The sequence below is a fragment of the Tribolium madens genome, unplaced genomic scaffold (assembly GCF_015345945.1).
Source record: "Tribolium madens isolate multiple individuals breed KSU strain unplaced genomic scaffold, Tmad_KSU_1.1 Scaffold_96;HRSCAF=242;Tcas5.2_LG5, whole genome shotgun sequence".
Classification (NCBI taxonomy): Eukaryota; Metazoa; Arthropoda; class Insecta; order Coleoptera; family Tenebrionidae; genus Tribolium; species Tribolium madens.
This window is the reverse complement of record NW_025401068.1, coordinates 14979052-15006496: the sequence shown is the minus strand read 5'-3', so window position 1 is coordinate 15006496 and position 27445 is coordinate 14979052. Positions and strand designations below refer to the sequence as shown.

The 27445-nt window shown below is 30.9% G+C and overlaps 3 protein-coding genes across 9 annotated transcripts in view; 1 reads left to right on the top strand and 2 right to left on the bottom strand.

Annotated features, from left to right (window-relative positions):
- The window catches only part of LOC123012660 (probable G-protein coupled receptor 158), a 28229-nt gene extending 15174 nt beyond the window's left edge, over positions 1–13055 (bottom strand). For 2 of the 6 annotated variants that reach the window (XM_044410719.1, XM_044410725.1), the window contains exons 1-3: positions 12912–13055; positions 4693–5257; positions 2782–2924 (exon numbers count right to left, since the gene is read on the bottom strand). In XM_044410719.1, the coding sequence (XP_044266654.1) occupies positions 2782–2924; positions 4693–5214 (665 nt within the window). In that variant the 5' untranslated portion in view covers positions 5215–5257; positions 12912–13055. Of the gene's footprint in view, positions 1–2781; positions 2925–4692; positions 5258–7164; positions 7281–7362; positions 7462–7485; positions 7581–12911 lie in introns of those variants that run through there. The other 4 variants (XM_044410720.1, XM_044410723.1, XM_044410724.1 and 1 more) reach the window with 4 other exon arrangements.
- A 155-nt stretch (positions 13056–13210) lies between these two features.
- LOC123012806 (rab3 GTPase-activating protein catalytic subunit) overlaps positions 13211–27445 on the bottom strand; it is a 24946-nt gene continuing 10711 nt past the window's right edge. Inside the window, exon 4 of the mRNA XM_044410955.1 lies at positions 13211–14550. Coding sequence (XP_044266890.1) covers positions 13269–14550 — 1282 coding nt within the window. The 3' untranslated portion in view covers positions 13211–13268. The remainder of the gene's footprint in view (positions 14551–27445) is intronic.
- The window catches only part of LOC123012807 (leucine-rich repeat transmembrane protein FLRT1), a 17529-nt gene continuing 6973 nt past the window's right edge, over positions 16890–27445 (top strand). The window contains exons 1-3 of one of the 2 annotated variants that reach the window (XM_044410957.1): positions 16890–17042; positions 21377–21409; positions 25710–25892. The gene's annotated coding sequence lies outside the window, so the exon portion shown is untranslated. The remainder of the gene's footprint in view (positions 17043–21376; positions 21410–25709; positions 25893–27445) is intronic. The other variant, XM_044410956.1, reaches the window with a different exon arrangement.

Here is a 27445-nt window from a genome sequence, read left to right as displayed (position 1 = left end):
ACATTAAAAGTGATCGTTTACTTCCCCATTTGAGGGGTCAAAAACAGGCAATGCATTAGTGGGGCTGTGACAAATGGAAGTGTATGAGCGACTCTCGATATTCGAAAGTAAAGGTGAATTGGATTATACAATGTAAAATTGATGAAGTCCGTTGAATGGGTTAAGGGAATGACAGCCGCTTGTGTCAAAGATATCCTTTCCAGCTGCACAAATTTCAACCAAAAACATATTTGATGGTGCAATAATGAACTTAACACATTGAAAGGGCAGTCTAGGAAAGGAAACAAAAACGGATAAACTTTCAACACAAAACCCAAGCCATGATTTTTTGCACTTTTTATTAAGCTACGAGTTTGGGACGTAAAATAGTTTACTTTTAAAATATTATGATACAACAAAATGAATTTTGCTCTTGTTTACTGGGATAACAGTATTTTGTTCATTATTCTCAGAAGCGATGGAACTCCCTTGTTTATTATTCATATTTGGTGCGCTAGCAGATAGAGAACTTTGACACCATCTAATTTTTTGGTAAAAGTACTAAGACGGTCACTTCAAGCTCCAACTTTCCAATTTGCTCAAAAAACGTGGAAATTGATAGATGCTAGTTTCTTATCATTTTTGGATGTAGATTTTTATGACAATGTTTTTGACAAACTTTTATTGGTTGATTTTGCTTAGTTTTAAAAATAAGACGGTTTTTTTGACGAAAACATGCACTTTAAAAAAAAATATTACACAAAAACTAAGACATCTAGAAATATTTTTTTACTACCGCAAAGAAGAAGGTACAAGCTATAAGGTTGTAACATTTTTTTAGTGTGTTTCATTTGAAAAGATAAAAAAATGAAGGCGTTTGTTAAAAGTTCAATAACGTAAAAAATTTAAATGAAACACCCTATTTATTGTTTTTGCATTTAAAAGATTATTAAATAGTCTTTCAAAAATTATTTACTTTTAGGTGTTTATAATCGATAACTAAAAAGATATTTAACGTTAAACATTAAAAAAGATAATTACTATTGTTTCAGTAGTCAAAAAGTGCACAGTTGCACAAGAGATGGAAGAAATATCACTCAATAATCACATTTGTGTTAAACTGAATCCATTATTATTTATTTTTACAATAAAATAATTCGAATTTTAGTATTTATAACAACTTTTACAATCTCTGAATAAATCAACGGATAAGTGATCCGTGGTGGAATTACTATGGTTGCCATAATATCAACAATGATCAGATATTGATAGGCATTGTTGCTACAATTAATATTGAATGTTAAATATCTTTTTATTTATCAATTCTAGACCTTAAAAGTTTATTTTTTTAAATAGACAATTTATCAATCTATTAGATGCAAAAATAAAAAATAGGTGTTCCATTTAATTTTTTAAAATTATTTAACTTTTAACAAACTTCTTATTTTATTAATCTTTATAAATGAAAAACACGAAAAAAATGCTGCAGCTTCAAATTCTCTACTTTGTTGTTTGCAGAAGTGAGAAAAAAATTGTTTCAGCTGTTTTAGTTTTTGTGTAATAAATTTTTAAAAATTGTATGTTTTCTAAAACTAAGCAAAATCGACTAATAAAAGTTTAGCGTAAAAACATTGTTTTAAAAGGCTACATCCAAAAATGCAAAGAAACATACGGTGTTTCATTTAAAAAAACACAAGTTTGTATCGTAACTTATTTTTGGGACATGCTGTATGGTTGAAAATAATTTTAGGTGATTACTTGATTAGTATTTATCAATGTCCTATACAATTTTTGTTTAATTTTACCGTTTAAACGTCACTAATGGACTTTTTCAACTGGCTGGGACACCCTGTATATTATGAACTTTAACTAGTTTGTTGATAGTTTCTGTATTTATTAAGCTTCCGTTATTATAATGATAAGCTGAATTTAATGTTGTGGTAAAGTAGAACAATATTATTTTCCATCATCATCGTGGTAACATAAGCAGCTTTAATGTAAGTCCTTCATTAACGTGTTCGTGTAAAGCATCAACATATAAAAACTTAATCTTTAGCCAAAAACAGTGAAAACAAGGAACCAATTTTTGTCGGAACAACTGATCACAATTAATTAAAGTCATATATTTAACTTTCTTCTTTGAGTTATTTTATGTTTGTTTGTTAGAAACCAAAAAATAAATGAGCCACTAACAGTGGTCTCGTGAGATTTATCAGTTTCAAATATTATAGTCGAAAAAGCAATATATTAACGCCCCGAGCACTACAGACTTATAAAGCCCTAGCAAACACTGATTATGTGACTTGAAAATTGCTTTCGATTTATTGCTTTTTACAGACTAAACTAGATTTTTTTTTTCAAAAAGTCCAAAATAATACTTAGATTGCATTTTACAGATATATTTTAGGTGAATGTGCGGAAATATGGGAATTCATTGGATATTTCTACGGAAATTTAAGCGTGAGAAATTTTTAATGGTTTTAATGGTTTTAATATTACCCAGAAAAATAAATTTCATACTCAAAAGACGCGTCAAATATGGAATAAAAGGGGTGATGAAGAAGCGGGAAATTTAATTTTCGGTGTGATAATTCAGACAAATTTCTATGAATTTCAGAGCTCGGTCTAAGAAAAATGTAAATTTTATCCCTGATTTATATCTCCCTGCTGCATTATGGCTTTTTTATGGTAATGTAGTTTTTTATTTAATATCTCGCGGCAGTTTATCCCGGAAATTACTATAACTGGGACGTCGCGTCAATAACTAATTTTTGAGGCCATCAAAAAATTTGTTTTACTGACCTTGTCGTATTGATAATTCCGTTCTCGATGTCTTTTCCCGAAAAGCCTTTCCAGCTGAGGTTGGCATCAGGATGGAAGAATCCTTGTCGACAGAAACAGGAATATCCCCCATTCTTTTCGGCGAATTCTGGTTGTGAGACGCACTGGAATTAAAAATGAAAAATTAGTGGTGAAAACTCTCATACCTCCGTCGCAGTTTCGGTAATCTAATTCGTAAGTTTCGGAATGAAATCACTTCGCTCCGACTGAAAATTTAATATTAATTTGTAAAAGCATTTTATCGTTTGAAGCGCTTACACTACGCCAAAGTTATGGACGGTTTAAAAAGCAAATACAAATTTAATATTTGTTAGAAAAGACAAATATTATAATTCGGCGTTGAGCAGATAAGGATGTTCGGAAAAGCCGCAAAACAGGAGTGAACTACAAACAGTCCTACTAATATATACTTTCTCGACCCGACCTTTGCACTTGTATTTTAGGGTTGAATCTTTTATACCATCTATTTCCAAGAGAAACTTTTGGTTTTAATGAAACTAAGGACACATTTAGAGGAGGCAACTTTAAGCAGAGTTTCGGAGTTATGTCCACACACAGACAACAAATTTAGAAGAAAAAACAGTAGGAAATATGTGAATTACAAACCAACATGTATAAATTTCAGCTTTGAAAGCAAATAAAGTTAAATTGATTTTAGAAAGTCGATATTCTAGGAATAAAAGCTGAAATAACAAATGTAATTCCCATACCAGAGATACATGTTTCAAAGTAACAAATGTCACGGCAGATGCACCACTAAAATAGTAAAGTCTAAATCTGTAATTATTATGGAACCAGACATGCAAAACTCGAAACTATGATTTTAAATTTTCTACCACTAAGACTGCATTTTATTAAAAAAAAAATAAGTAGAGCTTATAACTTTTGAAAGTTTCTAAATTTTTTGCAATAAACCCAACCGCAACTTTCAAAGCTAATAACTGAATCAAAAAACAGAAAAATGTTACTCATTTTATTATTCATGGAGTACTTTAGAAAGTTATCACGATAAATAATAAATGTAATAGAAAAATCTTTTATGCTTTGCTTTGAAATTCAGTGTTATTTCAAGAGATTTCGTTGAATTAATACACAAACCAAGTCAGATCAAATTCTTTTTTAACGGGAGTTAGATATGAAACACGAGGACCTCCAAAATTCTTTAAAAGTGGTTGTTTTTGACAATTTTTATTGTTTTTTTCGTTAATAGTTCTACAGTATGTCCTCGGATTGAGTTTACAAGAGGAATTTTTTTATATTTGATTTTACGCCAAAACTTCAAAGGAAAAATAGTTTTTGCTTTAGCTGAAACAAGCAAATCTGTAATTAAAACTTCATTATTCTAACTCAGTAGAAAGAAAAGCTCATTTTTTTCTTGATTTTAGACTTAATTTTTGTCTGCTTTTTAAATCCCATCACATTGGCGGTTTTATTTTTTGACAATTATGTCACTTTAACAAATGAGTTTTCGCAAGTTAAATAACAAAAGTGTTTGTGAAAATCATAATTTTGTTAAATAGCAACTCAAAAAAAACAGCTTTAAGATGAAAAAATGTAAAACAAAGTCATTATTTAATTAATAAATTCATATAGTTGTCAAATAAATAAAACCACCAATGTGACTTAAAAAGCAGAAAAAAATTATTCAAAGGCCAAAATCAAGAGCAAAATTAACTTTTCTTTTCGCTGAAACAGAATAATAAAATTTTAATTACAAATTTGCTCGTTTCAGATGAAGCAAAAAATGTTTTTTCTTTGCAGTTTTGACATAAACTCAATCCGGGGACATACCGACTTGTATATAATGAAAAAATAATTACAAGCCTGACCTGAATTAAAGTGATTAATTAAAGAGTTGTAATTTGTACTTACGTATGTGGTTTCCTGGTCGCACTTGTGTCGTTTCCCGAAAATCTCTTCCAAATTATCGTCACACTGATCCAGTTGTAAATTTAGAAATAAGGCGGTTGTGAGATTGCTCTTCGTGTCGACAAAACCGTAAAACCAGTTGCCTTTCAGGAAATGACAGTCTCTGAAAGCCGGCGTCCACCCCTGCGTCTGATTTCCTAAACCTGTCCAAAAAGCTTCATTTTCAACAGTCTTATTAGGAAAAATCCTCAGTCTTCGCGCAACGTTGAGAGCTAGAATTTGTTCATTGGGAGACTTGAGCATAAGTCCAAGTACTTCAGGATGTGTTGACAACGTGAGACGGGCGATGTCCGAAAAATTATCACTAGCACGATTAGCAAAAATAGAGCTCGTAACAGCAGTAACGTTTAAGTTCAGTCTGGATGGAGTGGTTGGTTTAGAAAGAAAACGGATTTTACAATTTTCATTGTCGTTTGCTGCATGTACGGACGTCAAGAAGAGTAAGAGGACAACAGCTTCATTCATACCGTCATTATATCATCCTCAACTTCATGCTTTCAAGGGAGACCTAAGAGAAATGAAAGATAGAGATTAGTTTCCGTTATTGAACCAACAGCAATTAAATTAATCGTTCCGATATACGATACCGAGAAATCATTGGTGTCATGTCATCTGCTCTGTACTAAGTGTATCTATTAAATTTCATATCGGGAAAGCTCACTCTAAATTGAATTGCTTGATCGATTGGAATTTTCATGTTCATTGGTATGGAAATGAAACTGACTAAATGCAAGCCCAGCTTATGTGAAAAAATTACCAAATATTTTGTATTTTTTGTTAAAAAAATTTAAGTAAAAATAGGGACGCTTCTACATTTATGCATTCAGTTTTGAATGGGCTTGTAATTATTCTTTGAAAATATTTATGAACAAGTAATTTGAAAGCTTGTTAAACCTTTTACAACGAAGTTTCCTAATGAGGAATGAAATTTCTCATTGACATTTTCGTAAACCTCCACGCTAATTACGTAGAATTAAACATCAGAAAAGTAATTAAAGTTTAAAATGAGGTAGTGTGAATATAACGAATAAATTCATCGAGTGTAACAAATACAATTAAATTAGCTCACTAAATTGCATATTATAAAATTTGTTTTTTAATCTAAAACTCTCAAGTCTAAATTAGTTAACTCCACACCGGCACAAAGCTGTCGCGGATAATTTTAATTAATGCTTCATTTTCTTCATTACAAGATTTAACAATTGTACAGGGAAATGGAATCAATCATCTGAAAACACTAATTTTATTTGCTATAATTATAAGTATTATAACTAAGCCTCGGATTATATGCACGAAAAACATGCGCATATACATGCACGTATTTTCACAAAAATATGCACAAAATATTAAGAAATATGCTCCAATATATACCAAATATATCGGTATGCAAAATTTTGAATAATAAAAAGTCAAACGTTTTTTGCTTAAAGTATTTATTTTTTGAAAAAACTAATTCATGAATTATAAAGTTCTATAAAAATGTGATATTTTATCAAAAATATTATTTTTCGAAATTTTTGTTATTTGGTTTTTGAGTTTTACAAAAATATTATTTTTTTTTAAATGGCAACCCACCAAAAAAAAACATTTTTTTCATGAAGGGATTACAACTATCTACTTTATATTAAATTATTTTTTACATATATTGCAATTTAGACAACAAAAATCGAATAACTCAGAAACAAAACAAAATTTTGTTCTTAAAATAAGATCATTTTTTATATTACTTTAATTTATATTAATTATTATTTTATTTGGAAACAAATGATTTAAAAAAAACCGCTTAGTTCAATACAATTTAAAAAGGAAACACTCAGCAGGGTACTTACTAATTTTTTGAGTTTGGCTTACGAATTACCGGTTGTTTTCTTTTTAAGATATTTTGTAATCAGATCATTTTTCATAAACTATCTAATTTTTAACTTGAACTGAAATTTTTAATCGGAAATTAGTGATTTAAAGAAAATATGCACAAATATGCAATATTTCCTAAAATATGCACCAAGTTGCCAAAATATGCAAAATATGCATTTTATATCTGGCTTATTTTAATCAAAAAACATTAGATATGCATAGAAAACTTACAATTTTGTTGATATACGAGTACCTCTTAATAACAAATATGCATTTTGCATATAATCCGAGCCTTAATTATAACAAAGTAACACGCTAGTGCTGTTTAGAAATATTTCAAAAGAATGAAAGTAAAAACCCTCTAAATATTTAGAAGTATTGTTTACATGCCTATTTACTGAGAGGATGATAAATTACGGTCATGATGAAAATTAATTAAGAATTTTATCAAGCAATTTCTTCAAAAGCGTTATTGGATTAATTAATTATGGAATAATATTGAAAGCGTGACTACACGATTATGGCGTTTTTTCTTTTGTTGTCAATCAAGTGTCTACTTACTTTGTAAATTATTCGCACTTGGGGAAGTAGAACGAAATACTACTATCAAATTCGCAACTATTTAATCCATCTAACAGGAAGTTAAGTAACTAATTAAACTTCACACTAAGGGATACGCTACAGAATTATAATGATGACACGTAAGAAATATTCCCGTAGATTTATTTGAGCGTCACCTCATTTGGTTTTGTTAGTTACCTTGAAGCTCGCTAATTTATTAACTCCATCCACTCTTCTATTCCGTTAGTTAAAATTGTCTTGCAAATTCCACTATTTTACTAAACATAACAACAAAATTTGAAAACAGTTTATTTGACTTACTTTTAACAAGCCACCTGTTTCACCAACAAAATTAAATTTCATTGAATGATAGTATCTTCAATTTCTGGCTTCTGATCGAGTGTTTTTAATATCCTGTTTTCGAACGTAAAATTCTTTTACATAAAGCTTCATATTTCACAATCACCATTTCTAGTCACAAATTACAACACATTTTGTTCGATTTCATAAAAAGTTGACAGCAGCCCTTTGTTACTATTTTGGTCCGAATAACTTCAAAACAAAATTTATTTTTGAAATTATTAGCCGCTTTGTACGTAACCATCTATCACTAAATGATAAGTTTGTTGACATAGCCTCAATTACTGATGTATTAGCTTCATTTGTGGACGCAATGAGCAGAAAATTGATGATTGATAATAATGGGAATAGTTGCACATATGTGTTTAGGGCATAATTCTCAAAGAAATCCATAAATCTGATTCGGATTGAATGTGATAATACTGATAATTGGAAATATTCACTCCTATTTATCTGAATTTTGATATTTATTTTATGTACAAGATGAAAAAATCAAACCAGTGTGTTTATAACAGTTTATGAAGAGTAGAATAGGTGAATAACTTGGAATCTCGGCTATTTAGGTATTATTAGCTAGAGAAAGGGATTACAAGCATCTAACAACGATAGGCGTTGAAGTGGACTGTAATTTTATTCTCCACACGAGTTGTTGTTCTTGTGCTCTAAATACTCAAAGCTACACAAAAACTGATACCGTAAGCGCCAAATTTCGGTTGAGTAACTCAGCAATTATTTTTTTAAATTTTTACTAAAATTTATTAAATTATATGGGCAAAACTACAAGGATTTAGACAGGATTCAAGTCTTTTATCGCATCGTGAAGGTGGAACAAAATGTGCAGATTTTTAATCACCAGCAGTCCACTCGAGCAAACTTATTGAAAAAATTTTACTACCTAAAGAAAAAAGTTTGGTTAATTAATAACTTAAATAAAACCTCGAATATAAACTGAACTGGCAATGTAGTGGCCAACCTAAATATCGGTTCCCACTTTCGAAGCGAGATCAATAAAGAATCTCACTGCAGCAGCCTATAACTTTTGTTCGCTTATTGAAATATAATTGACAAGTTGTCAGTTCGACGCTATCGTTTACCCATCATTCCTTTGAAATATTGATGAGTTGGCAAAAATTAATAAATGTTTTTTTAATAATTGTTTCTTATTTATAACAAATTGAAACCACCAAAATGTTTAGCAAAAAAGTCTGTTATACATCAGTATAAAATTCTTATGGGAGATATTATTCCAACTATAAAAGTGAATCTGCGATAATTGAGCTACAAGAACGATATAAAGCTTAACCACTTTGGGTGACAGTAAATCTACTGTCAAAATGCGTTTTAAAGTTTGGTATTTATTTAAATAAATTGCGCAGTGTTAAAGGTCGTAAATTTATTAATTTTGAGCAATATTTACGACGATCTTCATCAGGCAATAAAGTTGCTCGTATATAAAAACATTAATATTTAGTAGTCCCAATAGTTTACATAATAAAGCTCATTGGTGAAATATATAACATTACTCTTTCATCGATATACCTAAAAGAAAAAATGTACAAATTGCAAACAGCTAATTAATCAATTAACTTAAAACATAAAATTTATTTTTTCTTAATTTATTATTACTTCCTGTAAAGAGAAATTTTTTTGTCCAAGAGATGATAGTGATTATTCAAGAACAATTAAAAATAAAAGGAAACAAATTTTTTATTTGCAAAAATTTTAAAAATTCAAACATTGACTAGTAATAATATAACACTAGAATGTGTGTATCCACGTTATTTGATGATAATTATGATAACTGCAATATCAATAAGACTTGTTGGTGTTCTTGGTTGTTCCATCGATTGGTGGCTATTTTTAAGTCAATTTGAGGCTGTGGGTTTTATTTTCTAAATTCGTATTGCGTGTGGAAGCCTAATTTTAGCCACGAATTAATGCTTAAATTTGGGTGAACACTTTTAACAATTCTGATACGAATCTGGTTTGGCAGAGCTATACTGACCCGTATTTTTTGCTAAATAAGTGTTGTTTTAAAATACGTACAAAAAGAGTTTCTGTAATGACAGGGTAAACTTGAATTAAAATGGAAAGTCATTAAAAACCTTGTTAGGAAATTCAAATTTGATTAGTCGCAGACTCGCCCACTGAGTAGAACAAACAGATAAAAAGCAGGAGCTTTCTTTGTGGAAATAATTGGAGTATTCATCATACAAAATTAGCATGATACTTTTTAGTTGTAGGTGAAACTTATTTAATATGCACTCGTGAATGTAACCCCTTTAAACGGTCGACACGGAGGTAATTATCCAGCCTGGATAGGAAAAAAACTCGTTAGCAAAAGCAGCGAGCAGAAGACGTTAAAAGCTCGGATGCCACTTTGTTCCTTCAAAAGAAGGTGCTTGATGTCACATATTCACAAAGTGAACAACACGCTTTTACAAAGTAGGTAGTTCTATGTGGTGACTAAAATCGCATAAAATCAAAGTTATTGGAGCAGTGGCGGAGTAACAGGAAACGAAATTGTGTTAGAAACAGAAAACAAGAGGCAAAAGATGGAGAAATATGTCATATGACAGTCCCCTTATCCGCAACAATTCTCTTTCAAAAATTTCCTTTGACTTTATATGGAATATCACCTCTGAACCAAGTGTGTACTTCTCATCCTTTATCAGTGACATCGTTTATTTTCTCAAGAACGTGTCTTCTCAAATTTTTCTAGTGTGCGTTACATGATGGAAGAGAATCCTCCGAAAAACGACAATCAAAAAAATTAAATTTCATCAAAAAATTAAATCCCATAATTCAAGCTTAAAACATAGATTGTGCTCTAAAGTCGATATGACAACTTACAGCAACCATCTACATATTTTAAGTACATATTGCACGGTGTATCCGCAAGCTGTATCGATTTCTTGCTCCTGGCGCTATCTTTCTCCTGATTAATATGACCAAATGGGATGTCATTCTCGCAAGTAAAGACAAAGACCAGACTTGTAATTGTCATCAAGTTTTGTCTTACACGTGAACTATTTTTGAAATGCAGGACAAGTTATTTACTGAATCTGATGGCAATAGTTTCATGGAAATTCTATTAAACAGTATTTGCCAATACAACCACAAAGATTAATCTGTGCTTGTAGAAAACAAAAGCTCCTGTTGTGTAATTTTATTACTACTGCAATTAGAACTTGTTACGGAAACGCGAAATATCAGCGTTAGCTGAAATAATAGAAACTGTATTGAGTCGGATCACGCATTGAACATTCATTCTAATTAAAATGATAAATTGCTTACAGAGTTTTTTCTATTAGCTGTAATTGTATCACGTCTCTTGTGATAGTTAGAATACTTGGATTCTGGGATAAAGACATTTTTCTTAAAATAATTTGCGCAAGAAAGAAAACAAAGCAGTAAATTAAAACTTCAAGGGGGAATTGACAAGTTTATCGCAGTTCTGAGTACCTTAGGCAATAATAAAATTCATCAATTTTTTCCCATTTATTGGAAGAAATGTAAAGAAACAATTGTACTTGCTAAAAAGGTATAACAGGTTTTCCTCTCTATTGGTCGGAAACGCGTTTGGAAAAATACACATATTAATTTTAATAAAAGGTTTCCTATTTCTGCAAATAAAAAAATCTTGTCGTGAAACGTTGCTTTTTTAAAGATCTTCTCCAGCAGTGGTCTTTAGGAATCCACTACAAGTGTGAAGGCAAAATGCAATTTTTGCTTAATTTTGTTTCCTACATAGAGAGTGGTTGGTTTACTATTTTTGTAAGAAAAATTTTAAATACACAAATTGTAGAAATCTTTTCACTTGCAAAAAAACGCAAATTAATTTTTTTTATAATGTAATTTGGCCTGTTAATAAATGTTACTTTTTTGACGTTCTCTTCGTCACAATTTTATAATTGTCAGGCATCTTCCAAATTTCTATCAAGTTTTTCCATTTCGTTTTTAACACTGACTATGACATTGCACTGGCAAGACCACCAAATAAGACAATTGTTTTGATAGTTTTCTAACCTTTTTGGGAACCACCTTTTTCACACTATGTAGATCTCTGAAAAATTTGACAATTTGCGTTTTTTTTGCACTCAAGTGTACCTATAATAGAAAGTAGAGTTTCTACCGAATTTGGTGAAACTAGTACAAACTACAAAAATAAATACCATAGATTATTAAATTTATCAGTTTTCAATAAGTTATCATTCAAAAACATATTGTCTAATTATAGGCAAGTACCTTAATTTGTTTCTTATTTTTTAAGGAAAAGTTTTGATGTGAATTTGCTTGAAGTTTTTTACTAGTTTCGTTTATAATTCGAGCATTGAATCCATTTTCAATGCCTGCTCTTACGACTTCCTTTTAATTTCCTTTGGCCTTTAGGTTGCACATCTTAAGTTGGTAAAATAATTGCTCACGAAAAGAGTCGAAAAGTTTGTATATTGAAGCAATAAAGCAATGAAAATTTTAATGTGCAAATAAAAGGTAAGTTTTAGTTTCAAATTTCGTCAGTTTCAATAAGGACCCCATTTTTTATTTCAATCGATTTTACCAAGTTCCACTTTTGATTTACGGTTTGATAATGGGTTAGTTATATTTAGTTAAAGCGCAATCATATTTTCTGTTGTTTATGACAGAAAGACGTAAACATAAATATTTTTAGAATCAATATTCATCAAAACATAAACCGAATCTGATAAGAAAAATAATTCTAAAATCTGAAAATGAAAATCCAGTGTTTTATTTACACGTAAACAGAAACTACTTCATATCCCGGTATATTACAGTACACAATTTGAGTGCGTTTAATTATTTCGACTTATGTGTAACAAATGTTTCATGTTTATGCATTCCAAAATAGCTTTATTTAGCTTAACTTCATATCGAATTCAATTAAATTTTTCAAACTTTTAATGGGATTATTCACGAGCAATGAAAATCAATTGGTCACGGTTGCGATCTTCATAAACCATTTATGACACTAAAATGCCAACTATTTTCAACGTCAACATTAAATCGTATTTGTTAAGACAGGGTAAACAGCGGCATAAAGTAAGAATTTTTGATTATTTCTTTTCCTTTATTTCGGATCAAATAAATGCGCAATTGCGAACACAGAAGCGTTATTTTCCGATTGCTTATTTATGTGAACAAGGGGATTCTTTTATAGCTCTTGCCGGTTAAATGCAAACGCCAAATGTTCCATGTAATAATAACCGATATGAGCTTTATTCGAATTCAGTGAAATCGCTCCGATAAAATTAAATCTTTATTTGAGCTTTTTGAAATGTTTTTCTCCATACTAAAAAATCCGAATTGTATTGCCACGCAGAATAAATAGTGTAAAATTTAAACAAGGAAGAACGAGCTATACTCACGCAACGTTTAACAGAGAAGACAGCAAGAAAGAAGAAATGAATCACTCACATGACACTATAGAAAGTCTTAGAAAAGATGCCGAATAGATATTACGTTAGCATTTTAAAGTTAAGTAGCGAGCGAAGTTAAACTGATCTATGAGAATGACGAGTACGAGATCATCTGGGAAAACGAGCCAGGGGTTGGCACGGCGCAGCTACTGGATCGACCTGGGTTTCCATAGAAACCGGCGGGAATTTCTACAAAAACATTGTAAGAATCTTGAAGGAAATTATGACCGGGATAATAAAACACAGTAAGAAATAAATGATTCTTAGATACAGCTTGAATAACAATAAAAATCTAAAAATAAGTCGTTAAAAGAAGACTATGTCCTCGGAGAAGGCCCCCACGAGCCTGAATTCATTCTTGTTCAAAACCGCTCTGAGAAACTGCGGACATTCCGCTGAGTAAGTCGCCGGTCTCGGCACTGAGACTCTCATAACAATTTCCCTCTCATTGGCTTGAGGAAATGCGGCATTTCCCTTGACACTTTTCCCGTCTTCGCTCACTTGTTCCGAAAGAATCATATTAGCTGCTTTCTGAGCGTCGGAAAACATGCTAACAATTCGATTACCCAAAGTGGAATCGACTCGATCGGCAATTTCCACTTCGCGTCCGCTAACCAGATTCCCAATCAAATTAGATAAATTCTCATCAACGGCTCCCGAGGGATTAAATTTATACATCAGCGAGTTGACTTGCGAGATCCGCAGTTCAAGTGCTGTCACCTCTTGAATAAAACTCTCGAATCGCCTCAACTGGAGTTTACTCTCTCTAGAAATTCGTTCGGTGGTTTTAATCAGAGCGCGCAATCTTTCGACCGAGTCCGGAAGCTCGCGAGGACTCTCTTCGCCCAATCTGTAGATGGCGATGTGGCATAAAACCGGGATTAGCATCTCGCATATCTGACACAGATTTCTGGAGTCCATGAAGTGGAGCACCTTTTCGGCCTCGCGGGTGTCGTCAAAAAGCCGTTTCTGGCGATGGGCAGGGACGGGTTTGGCCGATTCCCACGTCTGCACCCAGAAGTTGTCCTCTATCATCATCCGCGAGCTTAATTGGCCCTTCTTCTGGCCCCATTCGTCCAGGTCGTCGCCCTCGATCCAATCCCGGGGAGAGTACCAGCGAATGAAATCCTCGAGGACTGAGCCGGGATTAGCAGCTTTGAACGACTCCATATCCGAGAGGAGGGAAGCACTCATCATTTTAGCCCTCAATTCGGAACCTTGAGCATCGGAACCCAATTTGAGTAAAACATCAGTGTCCTCCTCCAACTGGTCTTCACTCTTAGGGACGGGTTCTTGCGTGATGGGGATGTAGAGAGGATCGCCGGTTTTTAGTAATTTCAAATTGTTGAACTTTCCGAGTCTTCCCACGGGTTGGTTCCATAGGGAGTACTTTTCTTTCTTTTTTGTCTCCTCTTCAGGTTTATCTGCACAATCGAAGAATTCTTCCTCATCGGTGGATGAGCCTTCGGCCGAATCAAAGTTAGTAGCGGTGTTTTCACGTGTCTGTTTTCGCTCAATGCAACAGTTTAGCATTTGGAGTTTTTGGTGTAAAAGGCTAGTACGTAAATCAGGGTAACCAGGTAAAAGTCTGAAACCAATAGAAAATCTTGTGTAATTCTCAAATAAAATCAATTTTTTACATTATAACACTTATCATCTGGCCATGTCGGTCTACTTAAACGGCGCAAAAGTGAACGTAAAATCTTTACATTGAACAAAATTTTATAAACTGAATTGAGTAAAATTTAATTAAATGAAATTCGGTTAATATATGTAAACATTTGCCTTATAAATTTTAAATTATGTTTAATAATTGCTTTGATTCATAATTTTTACAAAAAATTAGAAAAAGTTGTGGCCTAGATACATTCGTATATGTCGCAAAAAACTACAAGTTAAATACAAAACACTAAATCTACCTACTTATTTGCAATTACGGACAATTGTTCGAAAGCAATTGTTCGAAAACAATTTGTTCGAAAATCCAGTTGTTCGAAAGCAAATTGTTCAAACAGCATATTTATTGATCGAAAACTGATTTTTCGAAAAAAATGTAGGCAAGTAACATTTAACAAAAACAAATTTCTTTTAGTTTTTAGTTTCTTCGTAGGCTTCTTCGAAGAAACCGGTTGAAGATCAGCTCTTACGTCTTCCATATTTTTAATACTTGTCAATTGTTGCATAATTATCAAAAATTAAGGAAAATACATAGGCTTTGTTGAGAAAAATTAACATTTAGAATTAAATATCTTTTAATTTATCAATTCTAGACAACAAAAGTTTTTTTTTTTTTAGATAGACCATTTATCAGTTTATGAGATGCAAAAATAAAAAATAGGGTGTTCCATTTAAATTTTTTATATTATTTAATTTTTAAGAAACTTCGACATTTTTTTAACTTTTCAACTGCAATCAATGCAAAAAATGTTATAGTCTCAAAGTTCGTACTTTCCCTCTTTACAATGGTAAAAAAAAATTCGAGTTGTCTTTTGTATAATAATTTTTTGTATAATAAACTTATAAAAAACTAACTAAACTATAAAAAACTTTTTGTATAATAAATTTTTAAAAAGAGGATGTTTTAGCGAAAAAAATCAACTTAATTCAAAAACTAAGCAAAATCGACTAATAGAAGTTTAGCTTAGAAACTTTGAAAATAAAAGCTACATTCAAAAATGGCAAAAAACATATGGTGTTTTATTAAAAAAAAAAGTTTGTATTGTAACTTAGTTTTGAGCCACCCTGTATAAACAAAAATATTTTCCTGAAATGCGCTCTAGAATATAAATAAAGTCTACAAAATATCACAATTCCCACTTAATTAATAATAACTGAGCTACAGAAGACCAGAGCTGAGATGAATATTCTTATTTTTGTATAGATTTATGTATTTTTTTAACTTTATAATTAATTTAACAATTGACTAGTACTAAAAATATAATATAAATTTTATTTCAACAATTTCAACACCCAACTAATAAATATTCTTGTTTTAATCACCCCTACTTTGTTCTAGATTGTGCCTACAAAGATATTTTTCTAACAAGCTCTAAAATAAACTTGTTTTTGTTAAATGTTACTCGCTTTTCGAACAATCAGTTTTCAAACAACTAACTTCGAACAATTGGCTTTCGAATAATTGCTTTCGAAGAATTGACCGGACACCACTTATTTGATATTTGAAATTGCGAATCTTTGGCAATTTTATTTAAAGGTAGTTGCAAAATTAATTCAAAAATAATGAAAAGGGCTAGATGAATACAAATAATTTTCCAACGAACAAATGAATGAAGAAAATCTATAGTCGCCGTCAAAAATGGTTCCCGAAAAGCTCATAAAAAATGGAGAAAATTTCGTAATTTAAGAAAATTTTTTTAAAAACCGTTATGTTAATAAAACTTGTACGAAAAAAATCCCTTGTATTTCCTCATAAAAGCAATAATTCCTTTGATATTCCCATAAACTTTACGTTTCATGACTGAGTGACGCAAACAGAGAAACTGACTCAAGATTTAGTGGATCTCTCTCCAGATTATTGTAATTTGACCACGAAGAAGGCAATGCTAATAGGGATTCCACGTCTATGCAAGATCCCACGATAAACTACACTCGATCGATTAAATTCCAAATAATTGAAGGTTGTAGGGAGTTGTAACGTAACAGATTTCCATAATAATACAATGACCAACCCAAGCATTAAAACCTCATCACGGCATCTCGCAATATGCAAGTTAACAATTAAAATTAACACAAGTTCAAACAAAGAATTGTAAGCTTCTCGTTTTTTAAAGAATTATCGCAATTTTGTGCTTTCTACTGATATTCTTCGTAGAGAATCGTTCCAGCGGGCGCCACAAAACGCCTTCGGCAGGTGTATAATACCAGCTAAGACTTCTCTATGGTTGCGCGTCCAGTTAGCTACAAGAACTGGTAGGTCGATGTTGTGTGAGTGCATTGGTCTTTCAAGACTATCGTGCATGTGCAGTTTTACAAGTTACAACGAAATAAAATTGCTAATGATTAGTCTTCGGTTTAGATAAATTAGTGCAACTTCTTAGCCGCTTATTGGAATATTTTCAAGTAAGTTGATAATAAAAATTTTAATAATAATCAATAAAAATGATTAACTTTTAATGCACTCTTATCAATGCAGTTTCCGGTAATTTAATTATAGTTAGGAAAAGATGTTAAATAAGTAATTTGTGATAATGGTGCAGCAAGTCCTATAATCGATGCAATTTATACTTCCTTCGTAAACAGATACACATTAAAAGCAATTAAGAAGTAATAAAATTAACAACGTAGTTTTGTAAAAGTAGCTTCAAGATCTTATTGCAATAAAATATAAATTGTAGTAATTTTGTGGGCAGAATGAAACAGAAAGTCCAATATCGTTAAAGTGCATCTAAGAAGGAAATTACTACTACTTTTTACAATTCAGGTTTGATTTAAAAGAAATAAACATGGAATGTTTGAAACTTTAAAAAATCGTATTTTTACTTTATTTCTTACATCTGTGTTCTTCACTTGAATACATTTGCATCTAATTAACTTATTATGAATATCGTAAAGCGATAATGACTTGGGATTTTTGGACCACTTCACAGAAGAAGAAAAAAGATGCGGAACCTCGTAATTATTATTGTAGTGATGTAGTTATTTTTTTACCTTGACAGCCAATCAGTTGGTAATATTGAATAGTAATTCTATTAGTGAGGTATCGAATGTGAATACCGTGATTGCTGATCACTGATAACCTTTTACTAGGTAATATTTAAGTTTAAAAAATTAAATTGCGAAAATAAATACTCGCACTATAATAATTTATATAATAACATATAAATTACCCACAATTCTTCTCTGGGAAATTATTAAAACAAGCAAAGCATGTCGATTCTGTTACAAGTGTTACACATACCTTTCTTGTTATTCCTCCACACCTTGCAGAGTAAAGTGTGCTAAAGTTCGCATAGTTTAAGTTTTAAGCATAGCTTAGTTCTGTGACTTTACTTCTCAATTCATTAAATTTTTTAAGAAATAGTGAAAAGGATTCAAACAAAAAATTATGACTTTTTAGAGTGATTGGCAATGAAACTTAAGCTATAACCAATAATTATCTTGTAACTTATACCAACCAACACATAATTCGCACACAATCTTATTTCACAAGGATATTGGTCGATGATTTAATCAAGTAATTTTTCTCAAGCATAAAAATGAAAGTTATTGATTTTTACTTCATCTCAATCGATTGAGATCAAGTGAAAATTGCCACAAAAAGGAAGATTTCTGTTTCATGTCATGAGTAGTTCACGTTTTGTTAAAATGCACCCAAGTATCAACTTGATCCTTTTTTATTTAAAGAAATGTCCTAGAAACCACGAAATCGCTAACTAAATGTTGCTGAGTAGGTTAGTTTTATGGAAAAAAAGCAATAAAAATTTATAAGACAAAATGTACAGTTACTGTAGACGACGAAAAATGCGGATGTACCTTTTTAAATACGGATTTTTATGTATTCATTGAAATAAAGATTATAATATTCAAAGAATTTTACTTCGCTTCACATCCTTTTCTGTTCATCAAAATTACGATAAAGCAATTTGACATTGAACTTTCAGAAAATTATCACTTGTAAGAGTGTTCTGTATTGCACACCCACGCTTTATAATAATAATTTGACAATAGACATAAAATTTCAAAATTATTAAATGTAAATTTGCAATTAAAAAAACTTGTTATGATTTGCATGTGATATTTTCCCGCTATGAGCATTCTATGGAAAATTCAACATTCTCTAGTTTTACAAAGATACGCTTCTTTGATTGAAAACTGTAGCCAAATGTTTATTCTTTGATGCCTACCTTGGATAATCTCCGGAAGTTTGAATAAGACATTGAGCCAAACTAGAAAAATTGTGGCTCTTTTCCTGTAGGTACGGGAAATAGGTAATAAAAAAAATATAATCGTACTTCTAAGTCTGATACAACTCCGCTGAAATTTAGCTCAGACTGGCAAAAAGTATATTTACTTTTTGTTAACTACTTATTAAGTAGTTTACTTATTTCCACCTCACGTGTCAAAGGATAAATTTTATTTTCATAAAGTTTCATAACTAAGCTAAGCAACTTTCTGACTTTTCAAAGCAAACATAAAATTCGATTATATTTATTTAATAAAAACGAACTTTGTTGCAAGTGACACAGTGATAAATTTCAAGTTGGTTAAAATTGTTTATTTTATTTCTCTAAATATTAATTCACCTTAGACGAATTTGTCTTCTACAAAAATGTGAGATGCAAAGAGTAGAGTTTGTAAATAAGAATTCCTTTCAAATTTTTGAAAAAACTTGTATTATAGAAATAGAAATAGATTTATTGATGTTTAAGACAACGTGTCATACACAGGTCAAATAATACATAAAATACAAAACTTACAGGTTAAAATTACAGTGAAAATAGTCCTCAATATTATATAAACAGTTTTCAATTAAAAATTCCTTAAGTTTCTTCTTAAAAAGACATGTAGACAAATTACAAAAGTCAGTTGGCAACATATTATAAAATTTAGTACAAAAATACCTTGATCCAGTTTGGTTTCGCTTGAGACTGTTAAATTGTGTGACAAGCTTGTTACTAGTACGAGTACTATAGGATAGGCATGGTTTTCGGAATGGTATCGAATTTTATCGTATTTTTTTGGAAATCTCATTTAAGTTATTCAAACAAAAAATCAAGAAATAATCTTGAGTGAATCATCATGTACATCTAAAACTATAAATCGGAGAGCAATATTGGATTATAACTCAAAACAAGTAAAAAAAATGGTCTTGAAACTCGATAAAAAAATATTTTTTGGAAATCTCATTTAAGTTACTCAAACTAAAAATTGAGAAGCAATCTTGAATGAGTCATCCTGACATTTTTGATAAAAAATTGTTAATTTAACTAAATGTGATAAAATGTGATAAAATATTCAAAGCCACTTTTTATGGGAGCAAAAAACCAAAAATTTGTTATTTAAACAAAAAAAGACTATTCTTGCCACAAATTCAAAAAATAAGAATAATTATCATCAAACTAAATTTTACGAAATATGAAGAATTAAAATCACTGCATATTTTTTAAACTAAAACAATAAAATTTTTAAAACAAAAAGGGAAATCTCTAAATTCTAGTTTCTAAATTCTAGTGGTAGTTTTGAAATTTATATAATTTTTTATTGAATATTTTGGTGTCGAAAAATAATAATAAATAATAGTCAAGCAATCCAACATGAATCACCCTATATCTTTTTGACAAAAATAAAAATTAGTATCTTAAAATGTTGAAATGAAAGACTAAACCAGACAAAAATTGAAATTTTGACAAACTTTTGTATAAACTTTTTTAAAAGAAAGAAAAAAATTATTACTCAGTGTTGACAACATTCAAAAAATAACTCATTAAGCAATTACCTTAGAAATTAACCGAACTACAAAAGCTAAATTTCATTCTTCATTCTAAGGTTTCGAAATAAGAACAAATGATCTTTTTTTTGTTTTTCGTATTTTTTGTTAAATTTTGTTGTGTTGAGAAAGGAAGAGATCAAGATAAAAGTCAACATTCATTCAGACTTATTTATTGTTCCAATTTTAATACATTTCATAAAAAACACAAGTATCAGAAAAGAGCAAGTAAGATCTTGATTTTATTTTTTATGTAGTGTGAGAATGTTTACATGCTACTATTTCTAAGGTAAACCCTTGAAAAAAGTTAAGATAGTGTGTCCATCAATTAAAATATTCGCGAGATAAATTTCGAATTCCAACTTTCTCAATTTTCACCTTGCATTTTAGTTAATTCGCTAATGTTCCACATATCATTAATCACGCTCCCAAAGTGCTTCAGTTTCTTCAAAAATAGCAAAGATTCATATAAGCGTGAAATACACTTATGTTTGTAGAAAACCGGGTTAGGGAGGGCAAGGATGCAGATCGCATAATTATGAGGTGAACACGGTTATTAATACCGATTGAGATGCTAATTGGTATTCGGCAAGTGCAAGACAACTAAATGGGCCGACGGCAAAACGGACGCGACTCCGTTCATTGACTCTAACGGCCCGCCAAACTGTTGCCCAATGAATACATCACTAACTTCTTTTGGTAAAGATGCAACAACTGCTACCTCGCATATGAGTTAATATTTTAAAACTGAAATCGAATCCGCTAGAAACTAAATCGGATTTAAAATTTTCAACACTCTCACAATCAGTCAAACTTTTTATTGATCTTGGGCGTCCTAGTTTTGGCAAAACACTACTTTCCAACATGACGAGACGTAAAAATGACTGATTCCATCAAAAAACCGAAAATATTCTAACACATGCTGGTTTGTTATTTTAATTATAATCACCACTTTCGACTTTTCTAGCTCAATGAGACCAGCAACCGACTTCAAATTAAGGTAAATTTAGATTTTGTTCTAATTTTTTATGTTAATGTTTGCACTCGCAATTGAACATGCAGTGGAAAGGAAAATGCAGTAATGTCGATTAGATATTAATTGAAAAACGGTAAACTTTAATTAAAACTTAATTATTTTTCGCTAAAATCAAAGTGTTACTGTACTCGATCTTTCTTTACCGTAACTACAACCGTTTAAATGATTGATCTACCAGGAATCAATGCCGTTACGATAGTACAATCACATGTGACATAGTAATAGTTTTCCACCATATACCAACATCTCTCTTGAAAAAATAACTTAATAGATGGTACCTTTGATCCTATTAGTAAGCTTCACGTATTATAAGATTTGCTAGAACCTTGGTAATGATCTTGTATGGTAATTGTTCCACATTTTGACTATTTTTATTATGCTCTCGAATCGTGACTTTGTTAAATACCTTAAATAATGAAATGAAAGTAAACCCTACACGACATCAACTCTTACAAAATTATCCGCTGTACTGAAGCAGGTCATTTGAAAATGTATACATGATTCTCACCTTTGCTAAATGCCACCATTGTTACAATAATTTGCGAAATAATCAGCTGAAATAACAAAAAGTGAGCGCAACTTAATTTTCCAGAAAAATTTGAAAATATTTAAACTAAGCCAAACGTGATATGTTTAAATACATGTTGCAACTACTAAATTGAAAACCAATGTCAATGCTGAAACTCTACCAAGACATGTCACATAAAATTTATATTTGTAAACAAGTTTGGGAAATTTAAAAGCAGACTGAATATTTACTATTCATTAGTTCGAAAAAAACAGTTCCGGATTTTCTAACCATGACATACGTTGAAACTTTTATATTTGAATTATGGAGTCAACGCTCCAAAAATGTTTTTGGTTTCCAGCAATGTATCACTTTTTAATTGTTGATCATCCAGAATAGTACAATTTTTTTATTTGCTAAAAAGATTTCATGTTTCAACTGGTTTTTTACTTTTTTAAAAGAGTGAATAAATATTTTTTTGTAAAATATGCAACAAAAAGTAATCGCAGAGACTTTGATAATTCTTATTAAAATCCAAGGTACAGTTTCGTGTACATTTATGAAAATTTTATTCACATGGTTTTTACTTTATCTTCCTCTTGGAATATTTAAAAGACACAAACTTTGTTTTCAACATGCCTAACGTGAGAATTTATATAAAACAATTGTTAAGGTGTCTGCAACAATGTTTCAGAGTACTAACAACTTGGAACAGATCTAGAATTATTCATTTTAAGGTTAGATTTGTTTTTCTTTTATCATTTAAAAATCACAAGGATATTATTCTTACGTATGTGTACTTACAGAGGTTTTAGTAATTTTTTTTGAAACTGTAGACATAAAAGTATGGTCTTGGTTTAAATGCATGACTAAATTAGAGGTTACAGAAGATCGATAAACGTAGCCTTAATTTGAAAAGAATGTTATAATGTAACCAAACCAGCCGATGAATGCAAGAACGGTGTTTATCCTTAACGCATAATGGGTACAAAATATGAGGTGTATTTTAAGGTACATTTCCTAAGCCTATTTTTACAGGATTTAAGCACCAAGCTTATTATTATATCTCAATTACAAGGCTCCACGTCTGTCGTACAAATTGTTACTATATTTAAATAACGGATTCTGCTACGGAGTACTAGTTTTTGTAGATGATTGAGTTAATAAATGTACACTTTTAAGTCGAGTAGAGTTTTAGTTCCTTATTTGTTATGGCAAATGTGACAATTTAATTTGATTTACATACAGTAGCGGTTCCTCTTTGTAGTAACTCCTAATAAAACAGTAAACATCTATTTAGCCACTAATCACTGTAACCTAGAGAACTTTAAATCTTCAAGCAGATTAACTCCTCAATAATTTAAGATAAGAAAAAGATCATTTGTTATTACTGTTCCTTGAGAGTTTCACTATCATTAAGAAAGACTAGAATTACAATTTCTAACTGTTCATATTCATAAATTAATATCTTTAAAGCTAAGCTTAGAGAACATGTAAACTACATTTTCTCTTAACTATCCTCGGATGACAAGCCCGTCCGGTTTCTCAAAACAACTACTCTAATTAACTAAATCTGTTCTACATATGAACACACCTGACATGTACCTATTCTACTATTATGAAGAAGAAAATTAGCTATAAAACCTAAATAAAATTACTGTAACAATTCTTCATGCTTTATACGCGTTAGGTAACATTTGTAAATTCATCACACTATTCATTCATTTTGAAAATTAAAATTTCCATACACGTCTGAGTTTATTGTTTCCGTTTCCTTCAAAATACGAGGAGTGTAAACAATCCCTTATCTCTGCATATAGAGAAAATAATATTTTTTAAATATTTTCAGTGGCACTGGTAATTTTTTTGTCCATTAGCAAATCGTCTCATTTGTTCCCAGAAGCTTTACTATAATATCACGTAACTTATCAAGATTAGGCAGAAATTATTGCTTTTGCAAGTCGTAAAACTCATAAGATCATTAGATTTGCTTAAATCTGATTGAATAACTGTAACTTAATCCTAATAATTTTACATAATCCAAAATTGGTACGAGCAAATACAGATTTTAACACAATTACAATACAACACATGTCAAACCCGTTAAAGCTTTTAAACCAGAAATAATCCATCAGTAGTGTGAACATTCCTTCACAACACACGATTTTGCACATTCTTCTACCGTTAAAGAACAAATGTGTAATTATCCATAATAAATATATGTGTGTCCATTCTGCCAACACATAAATGGCAATGGAACGAGTGTGTGAAATTTTCAAGACTATCGACTGAAATTTCAAAGTCTTGTAGATGCATGCGAGCTTACGCTCTACTGGTGGTAGATTATTGTTACGTGACGAAACTCGCTCACTTGTCCTATCGTGGATTCCAACGTTCACCTATTTATCTAAGGACGTGAAACACTAATCTCCTAATAACTCTATTACAAAAATATGCTATTAAAACTGCATGCTTTCAACACAGAAACAAACGTGCTGCACTTGATTAACAACTGTTTTTTTATTGCGGAAAATCGCATTTTACATAAATTTTTTAATCTCATCCTCAGTCGTTACCTAACGTTATTTTTCCAGAATTTATCCACGGTTTAATCTATAGAATGGGTCTCACAGCTTATTGTTGCTAATCTATATTGCTAAATCGCGGTATAAAGATCTTCTCATTCGATAGTGGACATATGCTATAATTAATACTCTAATATTATTACCTCTGCATAATAGAAAAACTTTCACTAAAGTAAAAGAAAATTGCGTATGATGTAACCCGAGACACATCTCCATGCCAGGTGCATAATAAATGATCCATTTCGAAATCTAGAAATAATAGAAATGTGGGAGATATTTCGATTATTGATTAAAGAATGTGCAAGGTAAACCACCTCGACGACGATGCATTTTTTCTTCGACAGACCTGTTATTTTATAGTGAACACACGACTTATTGCCTTGACCTTAGCAAGTCACGTTTCGGATGGAAAATAATTAGCATTTTAATAGGAAAAAATCGCTGGAAGGGTCAAACAGCAAATACCCTTAGGCCAGGGAATACCGCTAGGATGTTGCTCGCCAACTCGCGGTCTCTTTAATAAAAAAATAAAATTAAATATTCTAAAAGTGACCTACATCTTTCTTGTCAACTTTTTACCAAAGCCGAGGATTTTATTACAGACCTTATGAAACGCTTTAGATTTTAATTGAGATTATTCGTGATAATTAAACTATGTGAAAAACGGGACTGTAATAATACAATTAAGATTATAACAGTGCTAATAACCGCTATCCGACTTTCAATTATTATATAATTTTGGCAAAATTTAATAGATTTGTGGCCTCAAGGGTGCCCCAGGGGTATTTAAGAAGACGGTTGAGAATTGCAACACTAGTGAACAATTCGAGACACTCCTAAAATTCAAACGATGAGAAATGGTGTCATAAAAATGCGCTTGCCCAATATATGGGTGTAGAATTAATTATTGTTATTTCATATATCTAATTTAGAACCAAATAATAATAACGAAAGGAATTGTGTGAAGGATATTTGGCAAGACTAGAAAACACCAAATTTAATAATTTTACCGTTAGTTTACTTATCGCTTTGGAAAACAAAAAATGAATATTAACAACACCTTTGTAGCCAGCATAACTGTAGAATTCGTCACTGCGAAAAATTGCGATTTGCGATATTATCAACACTTTCTTCGAGTTTAAAAGAGAGAATGACACTGTGTCTTTTGCAGGTTGGTTGACCATAACGGTCCTATAATCTTCACCTAGAGCCCCAGGCTGCGGATACTCACCAACCAAGGCCCATCCTTAAAACCTTTGATATTTTGCAACCGAAACAATGATCGATTAGCAAGTTACATAACGGCAGAATGGACATCAAATGTTACTATCATAGGTTGTGGCAAAATATTTAGGTGAGTAGAGTTTTGTATGGAATTTTTGTTATTTCAAGTTTTTTGATAGCACCTCATTTCTATGCAAATTTAATCAAATGAACCTGATTTGACCCAATTTTTAATAAGCTTTCAACGAAATCGACACAAACAATTGATAGCATTGTAACGGCAAAAATCTAACGGCAGAAAAATAACTGGTGCATAACACTCCTGAGCATTAACAAGACGCTACGCAATTTTTTATTGTGCAAAAACGTTTAATTCATAAATGACTCGCGACCGATGTTGTCCCATTGTTTCATTAACACATTACCCAAGAAAAAAAATGGGGCAGTCAGAATTTGTTGCATGCATTTCACATTTCTCACCTTACATAACATGAGAACTGAACGAAATCTCACAAAGGGGTCTTTCTTTTTAATGACATTACTGACGAGTGATACATAAATGGAAATTATGGCTTGTTTACATGGGAATTTCTTATTGTGACATTCAGCAGAAATGCTGAGGGACGACCACATTGTGATCATTATTTTAATTCCAATCAATGCAAAAATGTCTGCGGTTTCTTCCGCTCACTATTGCTAAATTAAATGCTTTGGTGCATCTCCTTGTTTCGAAACAATTCGCACCCATGGTGCGCCTAGGCCAAGCAATGTCACTGACTTATGATAAATAGCTCTCACTAAATAAATCATTACTATTAGTAAATGATTTTTCGATTTCAAAGATGAAGCGTAAAAATTAGAAAAATAGAAAAAATTTGTAAACACAAAACAAAAAGATGATTCAGAATTGTTGTTAAAGTGTTCAATATTACTGATTATGTAAATTTATTCTCTTTTCACTTATGTTCTTGAAATAAAGATAATTTGTTTGCTTGTTAATAAGCAATAACCACTTTCTTGTAAAGAGTACTAAACAGCAGTCTCAAATGATAGTCAAATAAGGTTTCTTGAGAATAATTATTCGTTTCATCGCAATTTTTTAAATTATTTTAGTGTGTGTTATCGAAAGATTGCACGGACCTCGACTACCTTCTATATGATTAATTGTACAAGCAAATAAATGAAATAATTTTTTTCTGCCTTTCTCAATCTTTTGATAGATTAATTTAACTAACGCAAAAATATAAAACTGAATTCTGAAGAAAAAAATTTCAAGCAAAGTTTTGAAAACTCAAACTGACTTTTTAAAATTTTAAATTTAAAATTTGGTAATAATAAAAAAGTAATTTTTTTTCATGTTTCATGATCTAAACTCAAAAATTGTTTGTATTATTTTTTATTTTCGAAAATTTATAAAACAGAATTATACCAAACTTTAACTTGTAACTTTAACTTTAAAGTTGTAAGAACCCAAGTACAAATAAATGTAAAAACGAGTGTAATTAAACAGATATACAGGGTGAATATAAAGTATGAAATCAAACGTTTTTTTTTTAATCATTTACCTCCAGAAAACAATAATAATTAATAATAATAATAATAATTCTCCCTCTGTCCAAAAATAAGTGTCCTGTTTGTTCATTTTTCTAAAGTTAACTTTATTTTGCGAAGGCTATGTAAATT